At 46.5% G+C, this 17,130-nt stretch overlaps 1 protein-coding gene across 1 annotated transcript in view; it reads left to right on the forward strand.

Annotated features, from left to right (window-relative positions):
* The window catches only part of DNAH10 (dynein, axonemal, heavy chain 10), a 119,983-nt gene that overhangs the window by 55,891 nt on the left and 46,962 nt on the right, over positions 1-17,130 (forward strand). The window contains exons 30-40 of the mRNA XM_004690628.2: positions 2,386-2,655; positions 2,738-2,921; positions 4,231-4,365; positions 4,924-5,076; positions 6,138-6,326; positions 9,326-9,472; positions 9,892-10,083; positions 12,138-12,256; positions 13,505-13,663; positions 15,644-15,779; positions 16,943-17,065. Of these exons, the coding sequence (XP_004690685.2) occupies positions 2,386-2,655; positions 2,738-2,921; positions 4,231-4,365; positions 4,924-5,076; positions 6,138-6,326; positions 9,326-9,472; positions 9,892-10,083; positions 12,138-12,256; positions 13,505-13,663; positions 15,644-15,779; positions 16,943-17,065 (1,807 nt within the window). The remainder of the gene's footprint in view (positions 1-2,385; positions 2,656-2,737; positions 2,922-4,230; positions 4,366-4,923; positions 5,077-6,137; positions 6,327-9,325; positions 9,473-9,891; positions 10,084-12,137; positions 12,257-13,504; positions 13,664-15,643; positions 15,780-16,942; positions 17,066-17,130) is intronic.

Consider the following 17,130-nt stretch of genomic DNA (forward strand, 5'->3'; position numbering starts at 1 on the left):
GTGAGGTCATCACTGTGAACATGTGTTACTTCATCCTATAACAGTCATAATGGATTAATTTTAAAGGGTTGGAACAGGCCTTCTGACATCGCGTGAGGCTTCTAGTTAAGTGAGCTGATCTACATCTGTCTTTATTATTTTAATTTTGCTATGCAATTAAAAAAATATATTAGTTTATTTTTACATCATTTTGTGCCTTTTCCATCTCAGTTGTAATCCCATGGGCTTCCCATCACCAAATCACTCATGTGCCATCACCATAGTCCAGTGCATTTCCCTCCCCGCACCGTTTTTGATCCCATTCCCCACTCCATCCCCGTAAAATGTCTCTGGTATATAGCTGTTCTCTCCTGGTCCTTTATACTCCTGCTATGAGTGAAACCATCAGCATTTTCCTTTTTCTTTCTGGCTTATTTCACTAAGCATGATCTTTTCCAGCTCCATCCATGTTGCTGCAAAAGGGCCATGAATTTTTTTTAAAGGTTCATTTGTTTATGTATACAAGAACTGGGGTACAAGACAGAGGTGCAGGGGGTGGGGTGAGAGCAGGGAGACAGGAGAGGTCTGCTGCGCCATGTGGGTCACCTCCCTACTGAGACAGAACTCAGGTACTGCAGATAGCCTCACATTGCTGCACTTTAACCTGTTGTGCCACCAGGGAGGCCCTGCATTTTTTAAAAAGATTTATTTATTTACACATCCAAGAACTGGAGTACAGGCCAGAGGTGTGGGGAGCGGGGTGAAAGGGTTGACTAGAGACAGGGTGGGGAGCAGAACAGGCAGATTGACTGAAATACACTGCTATTGGGAGCAGTGAGGGGGACAGGAGAGGTTGGCTGCACCATGTGGGTCAGCAAACTGGCGGGAGATTGAACTTGTGCTGCAGTGGCTGTGAATAGCTTCACAGTGCTTTAACCCCATGCACCACCAGAGAGGCCCACAATATTTTCATCGAGGTGACACTGGTTTACAATACTGTATATGATCAATGGGTGTAGGTTATACCTCTTCAGATGTCTATTCCCACACCATACCACAAAGCCACCCTGGTCCCTTGGGCGCCCCCACTCCCCCCGCGCCCTTCTCCTTCCCTCTCTGGCAATTTTGATTTATAGTCAGATTTCTAGGGTTTGTCTAGGTTTAAGTTTGCTCCTTCTTCACTCTATCTTCCACAGATGGGTGAAATCATCGGTATTGTTTCTCTCCCTCTGATTGACTTTGCTTAGCCTGCTCTCTCAGGTTCCACCCACACTGTCGCCAATAGTAAGAGGTCATCTTTTTAAAAATAGCCTCACAGTATCCACCTGTGTACATGGACCACCTCTGCTTGACCCACTCTCTGTCCTGGGGCCCTTAGGCTGGCTCCGTGCTTGGCTGCTGTACGCAGCATGCAATGGACACGGGCCACAGGTGCTCCTTCAAAGTTTGTGTTTTTGTAATCCTTGTTTTTGCAATTGCTGGGTCAGAGGGCAGATCTATTTTTTAAAAAAATATATTTGTTTATTACTTATGCATACAGGACTGGGGTACAGCCAGAGTTGCAGGGGTGGTGAGGGGCTTCACCTGAGACAGAGTGGGGAGCGGAACAGGCAGATTGATGAAGTACACTGCTGAGGGGAGCAGCGGGGAGACAGGAGAGGTCTGCCGCGCCATGTGGGTCACCTCTGCAGTGCTGCGTCCTAACCCGTTGTGCCACCAGGGAGGGCCCGGGCAGATCTATTTTTAATGTTTTTGACAAACCTCCACACGTTTTTCCACGAGGGCTGGGCCGGCCCCGTCTGTGTTCCCTCGGACAGTGGAGGGGTTCCTCTCCCCCCACATCCTCGCCAGCACTTGTTGTTGCTGGTCTTTTTGACATGGGCCTTTCCCACCAGTGGGTGATAAGTGATGATGAGCATTTTTTCATGTGTCTGCGACCTCCTGTGTCTTCTTTGAAGAAGCCTACTTAGCGCTTCTGCCCGTGTTTTGATTGGGTTCTTTGTTTTCTTTTCATTGAGTTGTGTACATCCTTTGTAGATCTTGGCTACACACTCTTTGTATGATGGGCAAGTAGTTCCCCTGCTCCTTGGAGGGTCTTTTTGTTTTGGTGCTAATTTCTTTCATGGTGCAGAAGATTTTAGTTTGATATAGCCCCAATTGTTTATATTCTCTTTTCTCTTGTTTTGGAGACAAATCCACAAAAACATCAGCAAAGCTTATGCAGTAGTGTGTATGTGAAAGCTGACTATCTCACACCATAAACACAAATGAGTCAAAGTGGATAAAACACTCGGCCGGGAGACCTGAAACTAAAATAAATCAGGGGAACCCAGAGGTCAATTCTCAATGGTGCTGCCTTGGCGGTAGCCTTGGGCAGAACCTCACAGGGATGGGCTTTCCCTGCAGAGTCGACTGGATGCTCCTGTACCAGGGGATGATGGTGCTGGCTGCCAGCCAGGTGTGGTGGACCTGGGAGGTGGAGGACGTCTTCCGCAAGGTGCAGGCAGGGGAAAAGCAAGCCATGAAGAACTATGGCAAGAAGCTCCACCAGCAGATTGATGAGCTGGTCACACGCATCACCCTGCCCCTGAGCAGGAATGACAGGAAGAAATACAACACGGTGCTCATCATCGACGTGCACGCCAGGGACATCGTCGACTCCTTCATCAGGAGCAGGCAAGGCCCTCCCGGGCTCCTCCCCCCCGCCCTCTTTGCGTCCATCTTCCTCCTCACTCACTCCTCTTTTCTCACCCGCCAGCATTCTCGAGGCCCGGGAATTTGAGTGGGAAAGTCAGCTCCGGTTCTACTGGGACCGGGAGCCCGACGAGCTGAACATCCGCCAGTGCACGGGCACCTTCAGCTATGGCTATGAGTACATGGGCTTGAACGGGAGGCTGGTCATCACGCCCCTCACTGACCGCATCTACCTGACTCTGACCCAGGTGGGAGCAGCAGTGGCTGGCCTCGCCCACCTGGGGCTGTCGTTGCTCTCAGCACAGCTGTGGCAGGCGTATGGTGTGTGTGGGCTGAGCCCATGGCCACTTGGAGCCTGGGAATGTAGTCTTTGCTACGTTTCACCAATTAAGGATTTGGGGTGAGGTCATTCTGCAATGGGGCCTAACTTCAAAGACTGGCGGGGAGGTACAGAGACCAGGTGGATGGTGTGAAGATGGGGCAGTGGTGGTGTGAAGATGGGGTAGATGGTGGTACAGCCCCAGTCCAGGGACTGGGAACTGTGGGGAGCTGGACAGGGCAGGAAGGGTCTCCCCCCAGAAACTCTGCTAAGGATACAGCTCTACCAGCACCTTGGTTTTAGGTGCCTGGCCCCTGGAACTTCAAGAGAACAGTTTTCTGTTGCTTTCAGCCCCCGGTTTGTGGGACTTTGTCATGTGAGGAGACCTGGTGGCAAATATCATCGTCCTAGAATAGGTGAAGGTGATTCAGTTTGTGATAAGACAAAATTGTCACTTTTGGCGGCGGAGCCATTGCAGGTTCAGGACACCCCTGGATCCACCCTCAGGCTCAGCCATTTGCTAAAAGGACTCAGGCACGGTAGCATCATTAGGATCCCAGCAAAACCAGCACCAGAAGAGGCGCAGCCAGAACAGCTTCAGGTTGTTCTGTCCCAGTGCTATTGTGTGGATGGCTCTTGTCCCGTCCATCCTCCGTGTGCGGTATGCACGAAGCATTGCTCCCAGGGGGCTCACCTTAGCCCCGGTGTTCTGGATTTTAACTGAGGCCTGGCGGTGTAGACATTATTGTCTGCCACCTGGCTGACCTTGGATTCCGGCTCTTCCAGGTGGAGCTTACTAGGCTCCTGCCCTAAGTGATAATGTTGGATTATTTTTGTGGCCAAGTTTCCCCAGTCAAAGAAGGTTGCTCTTTTGAGGTAGGGTGTTCCAAGGGCACCAAGCTCAGCTCCTAGCACCTGGAGGCAATGGGCAAGATTGGTCATTAACAGCATGGACGTCAGTGTGTCCCTCAGCCTCCACTCTGGGGACTGCTGTGGCACTGCCCTCGAGGAAGGCACAGCTTCCACAGGCTGTTTGGTCTCTGGTACACTGGGACCCAGATAATAGGGAGGGGGTGTGGTGTGTGTGATGGTGGAGGTCAGCAGAAGAATACAGAAAGGTTAAAAATGGCAATGGTCATAGAGGTGCGTGGGAATGGTCTGCGCTCCTCATAGTCCCAGACGGGGAAATGACACCACGTGAGCCAGGAAGTGACTGTTTTGCCTTTGGCTTCTAACAGGCACTATCCATGTATCTGGGTGGGGCCCCCGCTGGCCCAGCAGGGACGGGCAAAACCGAGACCACCAAGGACCTGGCCAAAGCCTTGGGCTTGCTCTGTGTGGTTACCAACTGCGGTGAAGGCATGGATTACAAAGTAAGGCCTCGGGGTCCCTGCTGGTGCTAGCTCACTAGGCAGGGAGCTAAACGTGAGACAGGCAGAAAGGCCCTCCCGTGAAATGACAGGGTAGCAGCTGGATACAGAAGGATACAGAAGAAAACCTGTCTGTCTTGTTAGCCATGTGTAGAGCAAGAGCCCCAAACTTAAATGCCCACCAGCATTAGGAAGAGAATGTAAGTGAGCACAGCCGCTCACAGAGGGCAGAGAGTGGTGGTAGGGGCAGGGGTGGCAAACTGGAGCTTGCTCTGGCTAAAAGGGCAGCTGCTGTTCAGTGTTGGCTCATTTTGCCACTTGGGGAAGCAGACCCAGTATACCAGTAAATAATATTTGATGCGTAGAGCCCTGGGAGTGGAGCTGACCCCCGAGAGACCTTGAAAATCTTCCCTTCAGCGGGGGTGTCTGCCTGGCTGCCTCTCTTCCACCCTGATGGCCGCTGCTTTAGTTCAGGAAACATACACATAAAGTGAAACTGTTGCTTGCTTGCAATTTCGTAGATGAAAATTGCCCTTTGTGCTGATATTTCTTTCATTCCAGGCTGTTGGGAAGATTTTCTCTGGCCTGGCCCAGTGCGGGGCATGGGGCTGCTTTGATGAGTTTAATAGGATCGACGCCTCCGTGCTGTCCGTGATCTCCTCTCAGATCCAGACCATCCGAAACGCTTTGATCCATCAATTAACCACGTTCCAGGTGTGGGCAGGGTGAAGCCACAGGGTCACGCCCCCAGGGCGCGCACTTCTGCATCACCTCTGAATGTCACATGGTGGCCTTTCCAGACCAGGCTTCTTACAGATGAGGAATGGTTGGGTTTACTTTTCAAATTGAGATGGTTGATTTCCCAAAATTATCTGTATCCTTGAAAATTAAGGACTGTAAATTTTAGGAATTTCAAGCTAATTATAGACGTGAGGCTGGTGGTATAAATGAGTAAGGCAGGATTCTCAAATAAATGATGAGAAAAAAATGACTTAAAAAATAGTCTACTCAACCAAAATATCTTCAGCAGAAATTGTCCAATGATCAAGAAACTTTGCCTTTGTACTGGCAAAGTTCTATAATTACAACAAACAGGATTTGGGGGTTACTGTCAAAGTCACTACAGTAGGCTGTGTCTCCTAAAAGTAAACTTTACTGTCTTCTGAGTGACTGATGGAATATTGAAGGAAATAGAATAGTAAAATCTTAGTAAAGACAAAAGATCAGACAGGCAAACTCAGTTTTGGGGTAGAGACCTGAAATACTGAGATTTCTGGTTGGTGTCTGGGGGCAGCTGGAAGACTGGTTTCTGGAAGAAAGCTGAAGTGGCATGTTGGCCACCACGCCGTGGTGGGGATGAAATAGGGAGAGGCGGGCAGCCAGATAGGAATGGAAACTGCTTTGTGTGAAGCACTGGCTGTGGCTGAGTGCTTTCACACATGCGGTGTCTCTTTTTGGCCACAATATTGCAGAGAAGGAAACTGAGGATCAGAGAGGTCAAGTGATCTGTTGGGAGTCGCACAGCACTTGGAATCAGCCTCAGGCTGACTTTTCCAACATCAGCTACTTCTCATGAGTCCTTTGACTCAGATCGGAGTTTGCCCCCAGAATACTCATGAGGAAGCTGCTTTCAATACCCAGAGTACTAATTGCCTGTGGAGGTGAAGGCCTCAGGCTCACCCACCTCCTCGCCTCTATCTCCCTGGGGAGGGCTGGTGTAGCTGCTTACCCCCCACACCCCTCATCCCAGCCACCTACACATTGTCCTCTTCTAGTTCGAAGGGCAGGAGATCTCCTTGGACTCGAGAATGGGCATCTTCATCACCATGAATCCTGGCTACGCAGGCCGCACAGAGCTGCCCGAGTCGGTGAAGGCCCTCTTCCGGCCTGTGGTGGTGATCGTGCCTGACCTACAGCAGATCTGCGAGATCATGCTCTTCTCCGAGGGCTTCCTCTGGGCCAAGGTGAGCCGCCCGTCCACCCCTGTGTGCGGACTGGTGTGGGGATATCTCTCCTGAGGCTGCCCCTGGTCGCTGGGCTTTGTCTCTGCTAGTGCTCCCTCTCTTTAAAGCGGTAACTCCCCTTGAGGCTGCTCTGGCACCCAGGAAGTGGTGACAGGAGCACAGAGCTCCTTCTGTGGTGACTCTCACCCGCCTGCAGGACAGTTGTCCAACCAGGGCACAGAGCCAGACGTGGTGCCGGTAACTCAGGTGAAGACTCAACCAGGTTTTATATTCTTACTCACTCTGGTATGTGGTGTATATGATATGTGTTGTGTGTGGGCTGTGTGGTGTGTGATATATGTGGTGTGTATGTGCTATGCATGGTGTATGTGGTATATGTATGATGTGTGGTATATGTGTGGTATGGTGTGTGTGTGATGTGTGTGGTGTGTGTGTATTTTAGTGACATTTTATCACGTCTAGAGTAACTGTACACAACAAGAACATAGATACATCACTCCTATATTATCTTTCTTTTTTTAAAAAAGATTTATTTATTTGTACATACAGAACTGGGGTACAGGCCAGAGGCTCAGGGGCGGCGAGAGGCTTCACCAGAGACAGAGTGGGGAGCAGAACAGGCAGATCGATGAAGTACACTGCTGAGGGGAGCAGCGGGCAGGTCAGGAGAGGTCTGCCGCGCCATGTGGTCACCTCCAGGGCGGGCGGGGGATCGAACTCATGCGGAAGTGGCTTTAGCTTCTCAGTGCAGTGCTTTAACCCACTGTGCCAACAGGAGGGCCTGCAATTATTTTTTAAAGATTTATTTACTAATGCATACAGAACTGGGGTACAGGCCAGAGGTGCAGGGGTGGTGAGAGGATTCACCAGAGACAGAATGGGGAGCAGAACAGGAAGAGCGATGAAGTATACTGCTGAGGGGAGCAGTGGGTGGGTCAGGAGAGGTCTGCCTCACCATGTGTATCACCTCCAGGGCGGGGATTGAACTCATCTTGAAGTGGCTTTAGCTTCTAAGTGCTGTGCTTTAACCTGCTGTGCCATCAGGGAGAACCCTTCTCTGCACATTTTAAAGTGTATTCTTTCTGCAAGATAATGGAAGCATCACACTCCCAGATCTCAGGGTATACTACAAAGTCATAATAATCAAAACTGCATGGTACTGGAACAAGAACAGACACACAGACCAGTGGATTTGAATAGAAAACATAGATATAAACCCACAGGTTTTGAGAAGCTAATCTTTGACAAAGAAGCAAAGAATATACAATGGAACAAAGGAAGTTTGTTCAACAAATGGTGCTGGGAAAACTGGGAAGCTACATGCAAAAAAAAAAAGAAAGAAACTAGAGCACTACCTTGCACCATACACAAAAACCATCTTGAAGTAGATTAAAGACCTAGCCATAATAATGGAAACCATAAGATACCTGGAAGCAAAGATGGGCGAAACACTATACAACATACACCTCAGTAACATCTTTAAAGATAGAGCACCCAACACAACGATAGTGAAGAAAAGGATAAACAGACAGGGCTACATCAAGTTAAAGAGCTTCTGTACAGCAAAAGAGATATTACAAAAAACAAACAGACATCCTACTGATTGGGGAAAAAGTTTCTCACACAATACTAACGATAAAGGATCAATCACAAAGATGTACAACGAACTGATGAAACTCAACAAAAATAAAATGAACAACCCCATCCAAAAATGGGCAGAAGAGCTAAGAAGACACTTCTCCAAAGAGGATATGAAGACAGCCAACAGGCATATGAAAAAATGTTCAACATCACTTGTAATAAGGGAGATGCAAATTAAAACTACAATGAGATACCATCTCACCCCAGTGAGAATGGCACATCTTAAAACAACTAGCAACAACAAATGTTGGCGAGGATGTGGAGAAAAAGGAACTCACCTGCACTGCTGGTGGGAATGCAACTAGTACAACCACTATGGAAAACTGTTTGGGGTCCTCAAACTGCTAAACATGGAGCTTCCCTACGACCCAGCAATCCCACTCCTAGGTATCTACCCAAAAGACACAAAAACTGATTCAAAAAGATACCTGCACCCCCATGTTTATTGCTGCTTTATTCATAATTGGAAAGACATGGAAATAGCCCAAATGCACAAAAATGGATTAAAAAGATGTGGTACATACATACGATTAAGTATTACTCAGCAACCAAGAAAAAGATACACATGTCTTTTGCAGCAACATGGATGGAGCTGGAAGGGATCATGCTCAGTGAAATAAGCCAGAAAGAAAAGGAAAAATACAGATGGTTTTATTCCTATAAGGAACATAAAGGACTGGGGAAAATAGTAATAATAATGAACAACTATATACCAGAGACATTTTGTGGGGGTGGAGTGGGGAATGGGATCAAAAAGTAGCAGGAGGGAAGTGTATAGGACTATGGTGATGGCACACGGATGAATTGGTGATGGGAAGTCTATCAGGATTGCAGTTGAGATGGAATAAGGCACAAAATGATGTAAAAATAAACTATTATAATAAAAAAAAAGAAGTGTATTCTTTCTGTCCTTCCTGTTGTCCAGCTCAGGCTGGTGCTGAGGGCTCAGTTCTTGTTTCCAGGACCAGGGCCCCCGTGCTATGCTCTGGGGCCAGCAGCCTTTACTCCTCCATGTAGAGCCTGCACCCAACGAGTCCTCACAAACCTTTAGTGGGGAAGGTTTCAGAACACGATTTGGTCAAATAACCTGGCAGCATCGTTTTGGAGCATGGTCCTTGTGATCTAGGTCTGGTTGAATTTTGCTCTTGAGTTTGTCCTTAAGAGAATCTCCCATTACAAAGGCTGGTGTTTTAGTTAACAAGGAAGAATTCTCCCAGCCTTTTGTTGGAGTGAGCTGTGCTTGTTGAGAGAGCAGCTTCATGCAAAGGGTCCATCGTCTTTGCTTAGCAGTAATTCTCTGGTGCTTTTCAGTAATTTTCTTTCTTTTTCATTATCTTTTTTTTTCTTTATTCAAAAAGACTCTGGCCAAAAAGATGACGGTTCTGTATAAGCTAGCCCGGGAGCAGCTCTCCAAGCAGCATCACTACGACTTTGGGCTCCGGGCCCTGAAGTCCGTGTTGGTGATGGCTGGTGAGCTGAAGAGGGGTTCTCCGGAGCTCAAGGAGGTAAGCTCTGGCCCTGAGTCCCATGGGTGCTCCAGGGTGCACAGGGATGGAATATGTGGAAGGTGGCGATCATCTGTCCTTAACTTGGTCTCTTGCTCATTGTAGCATTTTCTTGAATTTGACCTGTTTCCCACAAGGCTGAGTTCAACGTCTTCTCTGTGCCCAAGTATGTGATGCTCCAGTCAGCCTCTGACCACAGGATGGTGGGGCAGAGGTGGGGGATAAACACAGCCTAGGCATGAACTCGGTGTTTCCCCTATTTGCGAATGAAAGCAGGAGCAGCCATGATGATTCTCTCATGTGGGCACCTCAGTCTGCTCTGGGTCTCCCGTTCTCTCTCGAGGCTGCTCATGGGAGGCCTTCCTGGCCCTGGCCCCTGGGCAAAGCTCTCTGTGGACTCTGTGTTCGGTTCCACCCAGGACGTAGTGCTGATGAGAGCCCTCCGGGACATGAACCTGCCCAAGTTCGTGTTTGAGGATGTCCCTCTCTTCCTCGGGCTGATCTCTGATTTGTTTCCTGGACTTGACTGCCCGCGTGTACGCTACCCGGACTTCAATGACGCCGTGGAACAGGTGCTGGAGGAGAACGGCTACATTGTCTTACCTGTCCAGGTGAGCTATGCCCAGTGGAGCCCTCTGCCTTTTCCCGGGGCCATTTGGTTGTTTCATTTTTTAAAAGTGTGGTAAAAGACATATAACATAGAGTATGCCATCTTAGCCATTTTTCCTCAATTTTTAAAAATTGTGGTAAAATATAACATGTAACCTAAAAGGTCACCACCTTAACTGGGTTTAAGTCTGTGGCTCGGGGACATGAAAAGTCATCACACACCTTCTCCTCCTCGAGATGATCTTCAATCAGCAAACTCACCTGCTTTTCTTTCCAGCCCTTGGACCCATCCTCTACTTCCTATCTTATGGATTTGACTTCCTATGGAACTCATCAACATGGAATCACCTATATGTATCTGTCCTCCTGTGTCTGGCTTGTTTCACACAGATCATGGCCTCCAGACTCATCCTATTGTAGCAGATGTCAGAATCCTCTTCCTTCTGAAGGCTGTACACTATTCTACTGTATGGAGACACTGCACTCCATTTTTTTAAAAAAATGTACTATTTTTTTATTGGGGTAACGTTTAATTACTGTATATGTTTCAGGGATACAGAGTCATACTTCTTCCAATGTTTGTCACCACCCCACATTTACCAACAAAGCCCTATAATCCTCCATAGGTGTCTATTGGGCCCCTCTTGTACCTCCCACTTTCACCTCTGGGACCCTCAATTTATTTTGGATTGAGCCATCTAATGTTCTCTCTATACCCCACCTTATTTTTTTCTAAGTCACACACAAATTAATTTAGCTATTACTGGTGAGATTTTGATCATCTGAAGCCCATATGGGCTATAAGTTATCATTAAGCCAAAATTCACTGACAGACTGTTCTGTCCAAAGCTTCAAACTGGGAGTGGCTGCATCTGCTCAAGCCATGGGGTGGGTGGGGGGGGTGCATCAGGAGCCTCTGGCCTGGGTGTGGGCATGGTCCTGGACAAGAACCCCCTGCACTGCTCTTGGCCTTGACTATTTCTCTAGAGGTAGTTGTTGAAAAGCAGATGTTTTATGGGAGGAATGTTTCACGGTGCACCTGCTTTGGAAAACAGCCTGGTAGTTCCTTAAAAAGTTAAACAGAATTGGGGCCTTCCCTGGTGGCGCAGTGGGTTAAAGCACAGCACTGAGAAGCTTAAGCCACTTCTGCGTGAGTTCGATCCCCGCCTGCCCCAGAGGAGATCCACATGGCGTGCAGACCTCTCCTGACCCACCTGCTGTTCCCCTCAGCAGTGTACTTTGTCGATCTGCTGTTCTGCTCCCCACTCTGTCTCTGGTGAATACTCTCACCCTCCACATCGAATCCTCTAACCCTCCGCATCTCTGGCCTATATCCCAGTTCTATATGAGTAAATAAATAAATCTTTAAAAAAAATCCTAAAAAAAAAAAAGGTAAACAGAATTGCCATCTGAGCTAGCAGTTCCACTCCACTCCACTCCCAGGTTTATATCCAGAAGAAATGAGAGCATGTGTCCCCAGAACACCTGTACATTAATGTTCACAGCAGCCCCAAAGTAGAAATAACCCAAATGCCCACTAGTGAATGAATAAAGAAACAAAACAGAATAATGTCCCGGCCAGTGGGACATTATGCAGCCACACAAAGGAAGGAAGCCCTGCACCTCTCGCACCGTGGAAAAGCTTAAAACATGATGTTCAGTGAAATAAGCCAGACACACAGGGCCACAAAGGATGGGCTTCCACTGATGGTGTTCTCTTTTGATGTTGAGAACCCACAAATCCAAAAGCGGATCTGTGGTTGTCAAGGGCTGAGTTCTGGATTTGGACAAGATGCCTAATGGGAGTTTTTTTGGGGGGAGGGGAAGGGCAGTGAAGATGCTTTAAGATGGAATATGGGACAACAAGCATGCTGTAAACCAATGTTACCTTGATGAAGACAAAAAAAAAAAAAAAAGGAAAAGAAAGAAACAGAATGTGGTCGTTGGTGTCACAATTTTTGAACATATTAAACATTATTGAGTTGTATGTGTCAAGTAGGTGAGTTGTGGGCATGGGAATCACAGCTCCATAAAGCTGCTGGCATTCGTCCCATAGGTGGACAAGGTGGTCCAGATGTTCGAGACCATGCTGACCCGCCACACGACGATGGTGGTGGGGCCTACGGGAGGGGGCAAGTCTGTGGTCATCAACACGCTGTGCCAGGCCCAGACCAAGTGAGTGTGGCCTCAGGGGTGGGGGGCATCCAGGTGGTGACCATATTAGCTGGCCCCAACCTGTTCTCTGACTTCCTGGGAGGGCAACTGTGTTAAACACTTTCTATGATCAGTGTGCTTTCGCTTGTTCCTTTGCTGATTTAATAAAACATTTTAGAAGGTCTAGCTGTGACCCTTTGAGCTTTAGAATATCCTGAGGTTGTCTGTGAGGCGAGTATTTCACAAACTCTCTTGTAAGATATTTTGAAGGCTGACTTGGTAAGTCATATTTCTTGGTGTCCTGATGGCTCCGTTAGGGAAAGCCAGGGACTTTAGATCATTGGAGTAACTGGGAGGTATGTCCTTCCTACAGGAGAATGTAGCCTGGGAGGAGGGGTCCCACACTCCCCGTGTAGATGGCATCAAGCCCACCTACCCAAGACTGGTTTTCTGACCTTCCTCCTCTCTCCTAAGCAAGAACTAGAGTCAATGGATGCTAATATCCCAGCAAACTACAGCAAGCTGCAAAAGCCCCATGACCTTAACTGTCCAAGATGGTCTTTAAATTCTAATGAGCGATGGTCATAGTCTCTTTTTGTTTCTTGTTTCTGACTCAAAGTGGCCTGCACTGTGGCCACCCCATCTCACTCTTAGGTTCGCTCATTGTTTGATAATTAGCACACTAGCACCCACAGACATGTGTAGCTGGATGCCACTATTTTTTTTGTTATGTTAGTGATGAATGGTGGTTTGCATGGCAGTTAGTTCTCTGTGAATAGACTGATCCTATGCCAATGCGGGAGTCTGTGAGCATCCTAGTAGGATGTAAAGTCAGCAACACAGAGTAGATAACCTGTAACGATGAGGGACTGGACAGTACTGTGAAGATCTGTGTACCACGCTGGGTGACTAATAAATATAATGCAATGCTATCTCCTATATGCTAATTATGAAATATTTTCCTAAATATACCATATGCATGTATATGTAATGCACGGGAAGATGAAATATACGTGATACTCGGCTTCTCATGGCAAAGCCAAGCCTTCAGTTCAGACCTTGCGTGTTGGGGCCACGTCTTCTGTGAAATGTGCCCCTTTTGCATTGCACTAAGCCACTGCCCATGAGTGAGGAAACCCCAGTGTAGAGTTTGTATGAACCTGGTCTTAAATTTTGAGTCAGATCTCAAATGTCTGGCTGTACACATTGGTGCCCAGATGGAGATTGCATTCTACCTGGACCGATGGTGAAGCCTCTCCTCTGATTTAGGCTCGGGCTGATGACGAAGTTGTATATCCTGAACCCTAAGGCTGTGAGTGTCATAGAACTCTACGGCATCCTGGACCCCAGCACCCGTGACTGGACTGATGGGGTGCTGTCCAACATCTTCAGGGAGATGAACAGACCAACAGATAAGAAGGAGAGAAAGTGAGTAACTGTGAGTAGGAAAGAGTAGTGGGTCAGTCCCCACTAACTGGGTAAGTCTGACAAATAAGCAGGCTGGTGGGGCGCCCAGCCTCCTCCACTGTGTCTGCCCCAGTTCACCATGGCGGAAAGGAGGCCTAGGGCAGACAGGGAACTCACCCCTAACCAGGACTTTGCATATGGGCTGGCTGCATCGCCAGGCTCCCTGCTTGGCAAGGTCAGTCAGAGAACAACCTCTTTTAACATTCTCTCCTAACTGGGGGGTCAATCCAAGACTCTGCCTTGCTCAGTTATTCTGTTTCTTGGGTAGCCTCTAATTTTGAGCAGTATTTCATATTTTCTTTATCTTTTATGGCAATGAAGTTCTAGAAGTCTCTAGGTCAGCCACTGGACAGAATGCCCGCAGTTTGGGTGTCTGGGGCTTGCTCAGAGTTGGAGTCAGACTATGTGTTGTCACAGGAATCCCATCTCACCCAAGGCCATCATGGTTTGCACCACGATTGCTGATTTTAGCCGTGACAAGCTGGCTACGGTGCTGCTAACACAGCCGGTGGGGAGCCGCAGATAGCTCCTTCCTTGTCAAACCTTCACCCAATGGTTCTGTTGTCTGTCAATGGCAGACTAAGTCTAGGCCTCCAGCCAGGAATATGAAATGGGGACAGAGAGTGACATCTGGGTGTGGGCTGCCAGACACCGATATCGACACCATCCCATGAACTTGATGATTGCCCTGTGTTTATGTGCTTGTTCTTAGCTCATACATCTTAGGTATTTAGAAACAAAGGGCATGAAGTCTATGACATCCTCTCAAAGGACCCAAAGAGACAGGGAGAGCAGGAGCTCACACATGGCAAGAAATTGATCATTTGGAGAATCTGGTTGAAGGGTATGAGGGGAGTTCTTTTAATACTGCATTCTTTATAGGCTTGTAATTATTTAAAAAATTAAAAGAAAAAAATACTGGAAGAAAACATAGGATCAGTGCAGAAAAAGAAAAAAACTGTCCAGCTCTTCGGATCTGTGAATTAAATGGCAGCACTATCCAATCACTAGCCAATCCAATGGGATTAGCTCCCTCCTTAGGAGACAGGCTTTGCTGCAGTGGAGTCCACTCTAGCCACACCATTGAAGTGTCATGGAGCTTGAAAACCAGAGTTCTCAAAGGCAAAGTAGACCTGCTACCAGGACAGACAGCACGTAAAGCAGCACTTAGACTCAGGTTCTCCCAGGACCCAGCAGGTCAAACATCATTTGTGGTGGTTCAGTTTCCTGGGGCCGCTGTCACAGATTAGCAGATGTTGGGTGGTTTAAAACAAGACATTTATTATCTCACAATTCCTCTGGTGGGAGGAACAGTAAAGGACAGTCAGGCCTGTACTCCCTCTGGAGGTACCAGGGGAAAGTCCTTCCTTCCTTCCTCCATCTGCTGTGGCTCAGATACCCCTGGCCTTGTGGCCGTGTCCCTTGGGTCTCTGCCTCCCTTTCCACATGGCTCTCCCCATGTGGGACCAGTCTTTGGATGAGTGCTGGCTTCCCCCTGGATAATCCATGATGACCTCATCTCAAAATCCCTAATTTAAATACATCTGCAATCACTTTTTTTCCAAACAGGGTCACAGTCACAGGTTTTGGATGGACACATCTTTTTGCTAGAAAAGCAAAACAATCCAGATATTTGTGTGGAACCTCCATTCCCTACTTACAATATGGACTTCTTGTTCTCACAGCCTGTTTCATTATTATGGTCTTGGGACTTGCTTTCATTCTAGTTTAATGTTAATGCTGTTTCCTGATTCTTCAATGTTGGTAGCTACCAAACAATTTTTTTTTTTTTTTTAAATTTCCAACCCTTTGGACCAAGTAGGATCTGTTTCAGATCCTGGCTAGAAAACCTTGGGAAAAGACACTTAATACCAGTGGGGAGGTTACACCAAATACCATCATTGGAAGCCTTTTAGGCTCACTATTCTTTGGCTACTGCAGGTATATTTTATTTGATGGTGATGTGGATGCTCTTTGGGTGGAAAACATGAATTCTGTGATGGATGACAACAAGCTGTTGACATTGGCCAATGGTGAGCGCATTCGGCTGCAAGCACACTGTGCTCTACTCTTTGAGGCAAGTTGAAACAAAAAACTTTTTTAAAATTAAAACTTTGAATGCTTGTTAAATAAATAATAAATATAATTTACTGAAAACTCCTAAATAACCAGAAAAGTTTGATGATGAGCATGACTTACCTATTCCTCTCAACCCTCTTTAATTTATGCCAGAGGTTAACCGCTTTTCACTATTGAGCTGTTTTTTCTGGTGGTGCTCCAGTATCTATGAGTAACATGCTTCATGTGCTCTTTCTTCCTATGTCAAGTATATATTTTATCTATTGACTGCTGTGAAAAGCACCTAGGGCTCATCATTTATACCCATAGTCTGTCTTCTCTCCTCAGAACACTATGTTGCTAAGTCAGTTAAATCTGTAAATAGGATTTACATTATAGAGTCAACTCTTATACATGATTCTGTTCATTTTCTTTTAGGGCCATTTATTTTGTTCAGAGTTTGTAATTGCTTTCTTTTTCCTATCATATTGTTTGCCTTTATCTAATCCTCATTCCCAACCTCCCCCTCCCAACTTTCTAGTGCATCAAGAATTTTGTTGGGACCCCATTTTTTCCTTATGACAACTTCCTAGGAACCTCCATTCCCTGCTTACAATATGGACTTCTCATTCTCACAACCTATTTCCTTATTGTGGTCCTGGGACTTGCTTTCATCCTAGCTAATTGTTAATGCTGTTACTAACTGGTCTGCAGAATTCATCGATGCATGAGTATTTGTGTACTTTGTTACCTTATTGGCTGAATGGAATGGATCTTCTTTTCCATAGAAAAAGAGACATGTGTGTTAATATTGCTGGTTTAGATGCATCCATACTAAACTTCATACTATCTTAGCTCTCTTAAAAAAAAAAAAAACAAAACTGAAAGGAAAGTATTCCAAAGAAATGTTTGTTTCTTTTTGGTAGAGTTTTGGATAATTTACTTTCTTCTTTATGCTTTTCTATTTCACAGCATATTAATTTTTATATTAATTTTATACTAAGAGAAAAGAGGGGGTAGATCAGAGATGTGTAAATTTCCTATTACAAACCTGTTTATTTGGCTAGAAGCCTCATGAAAGCTGTGTTAATGTGGGAATGATTTGGGCTTTCTAATGTTGTAAAGTTTTTAAACATGTTCAGTTGGTTATAGCTGTTGACATGACTTATTTTGTTTTTCCAGGTTGGAGATTTACAATATGCCTCCCCTGCAACTGTTTCACGATGTGGAATGGTTTATGTGGATCCTAAGAATTTGAAATATCAACCATACTGGCAAAAATGGGTTAATCAAATACAAAATAAGGTAAAAATTCTTTCTAAAATGAACTTAGAGTTATTAGTATTAATGGCCAATTAGATAGATATAAC

Source organism: Condylura cristata, unplaced genomic scaffold, assembly GCF_000260355.1.
Source record: "Condylura cristata isolate star-nosed mole 26May11 unplaced genomic scaffold, ConCri1.0 scaffold00029, whole genome shotgun sequence".
Classification (NCBI taxonomy): domain Eukaryota; kingdom Metazoa; phylum Chordata; class Mammalia; order Eulipotyphla; family Talpidae; genus Condylura; species Condylura cristata.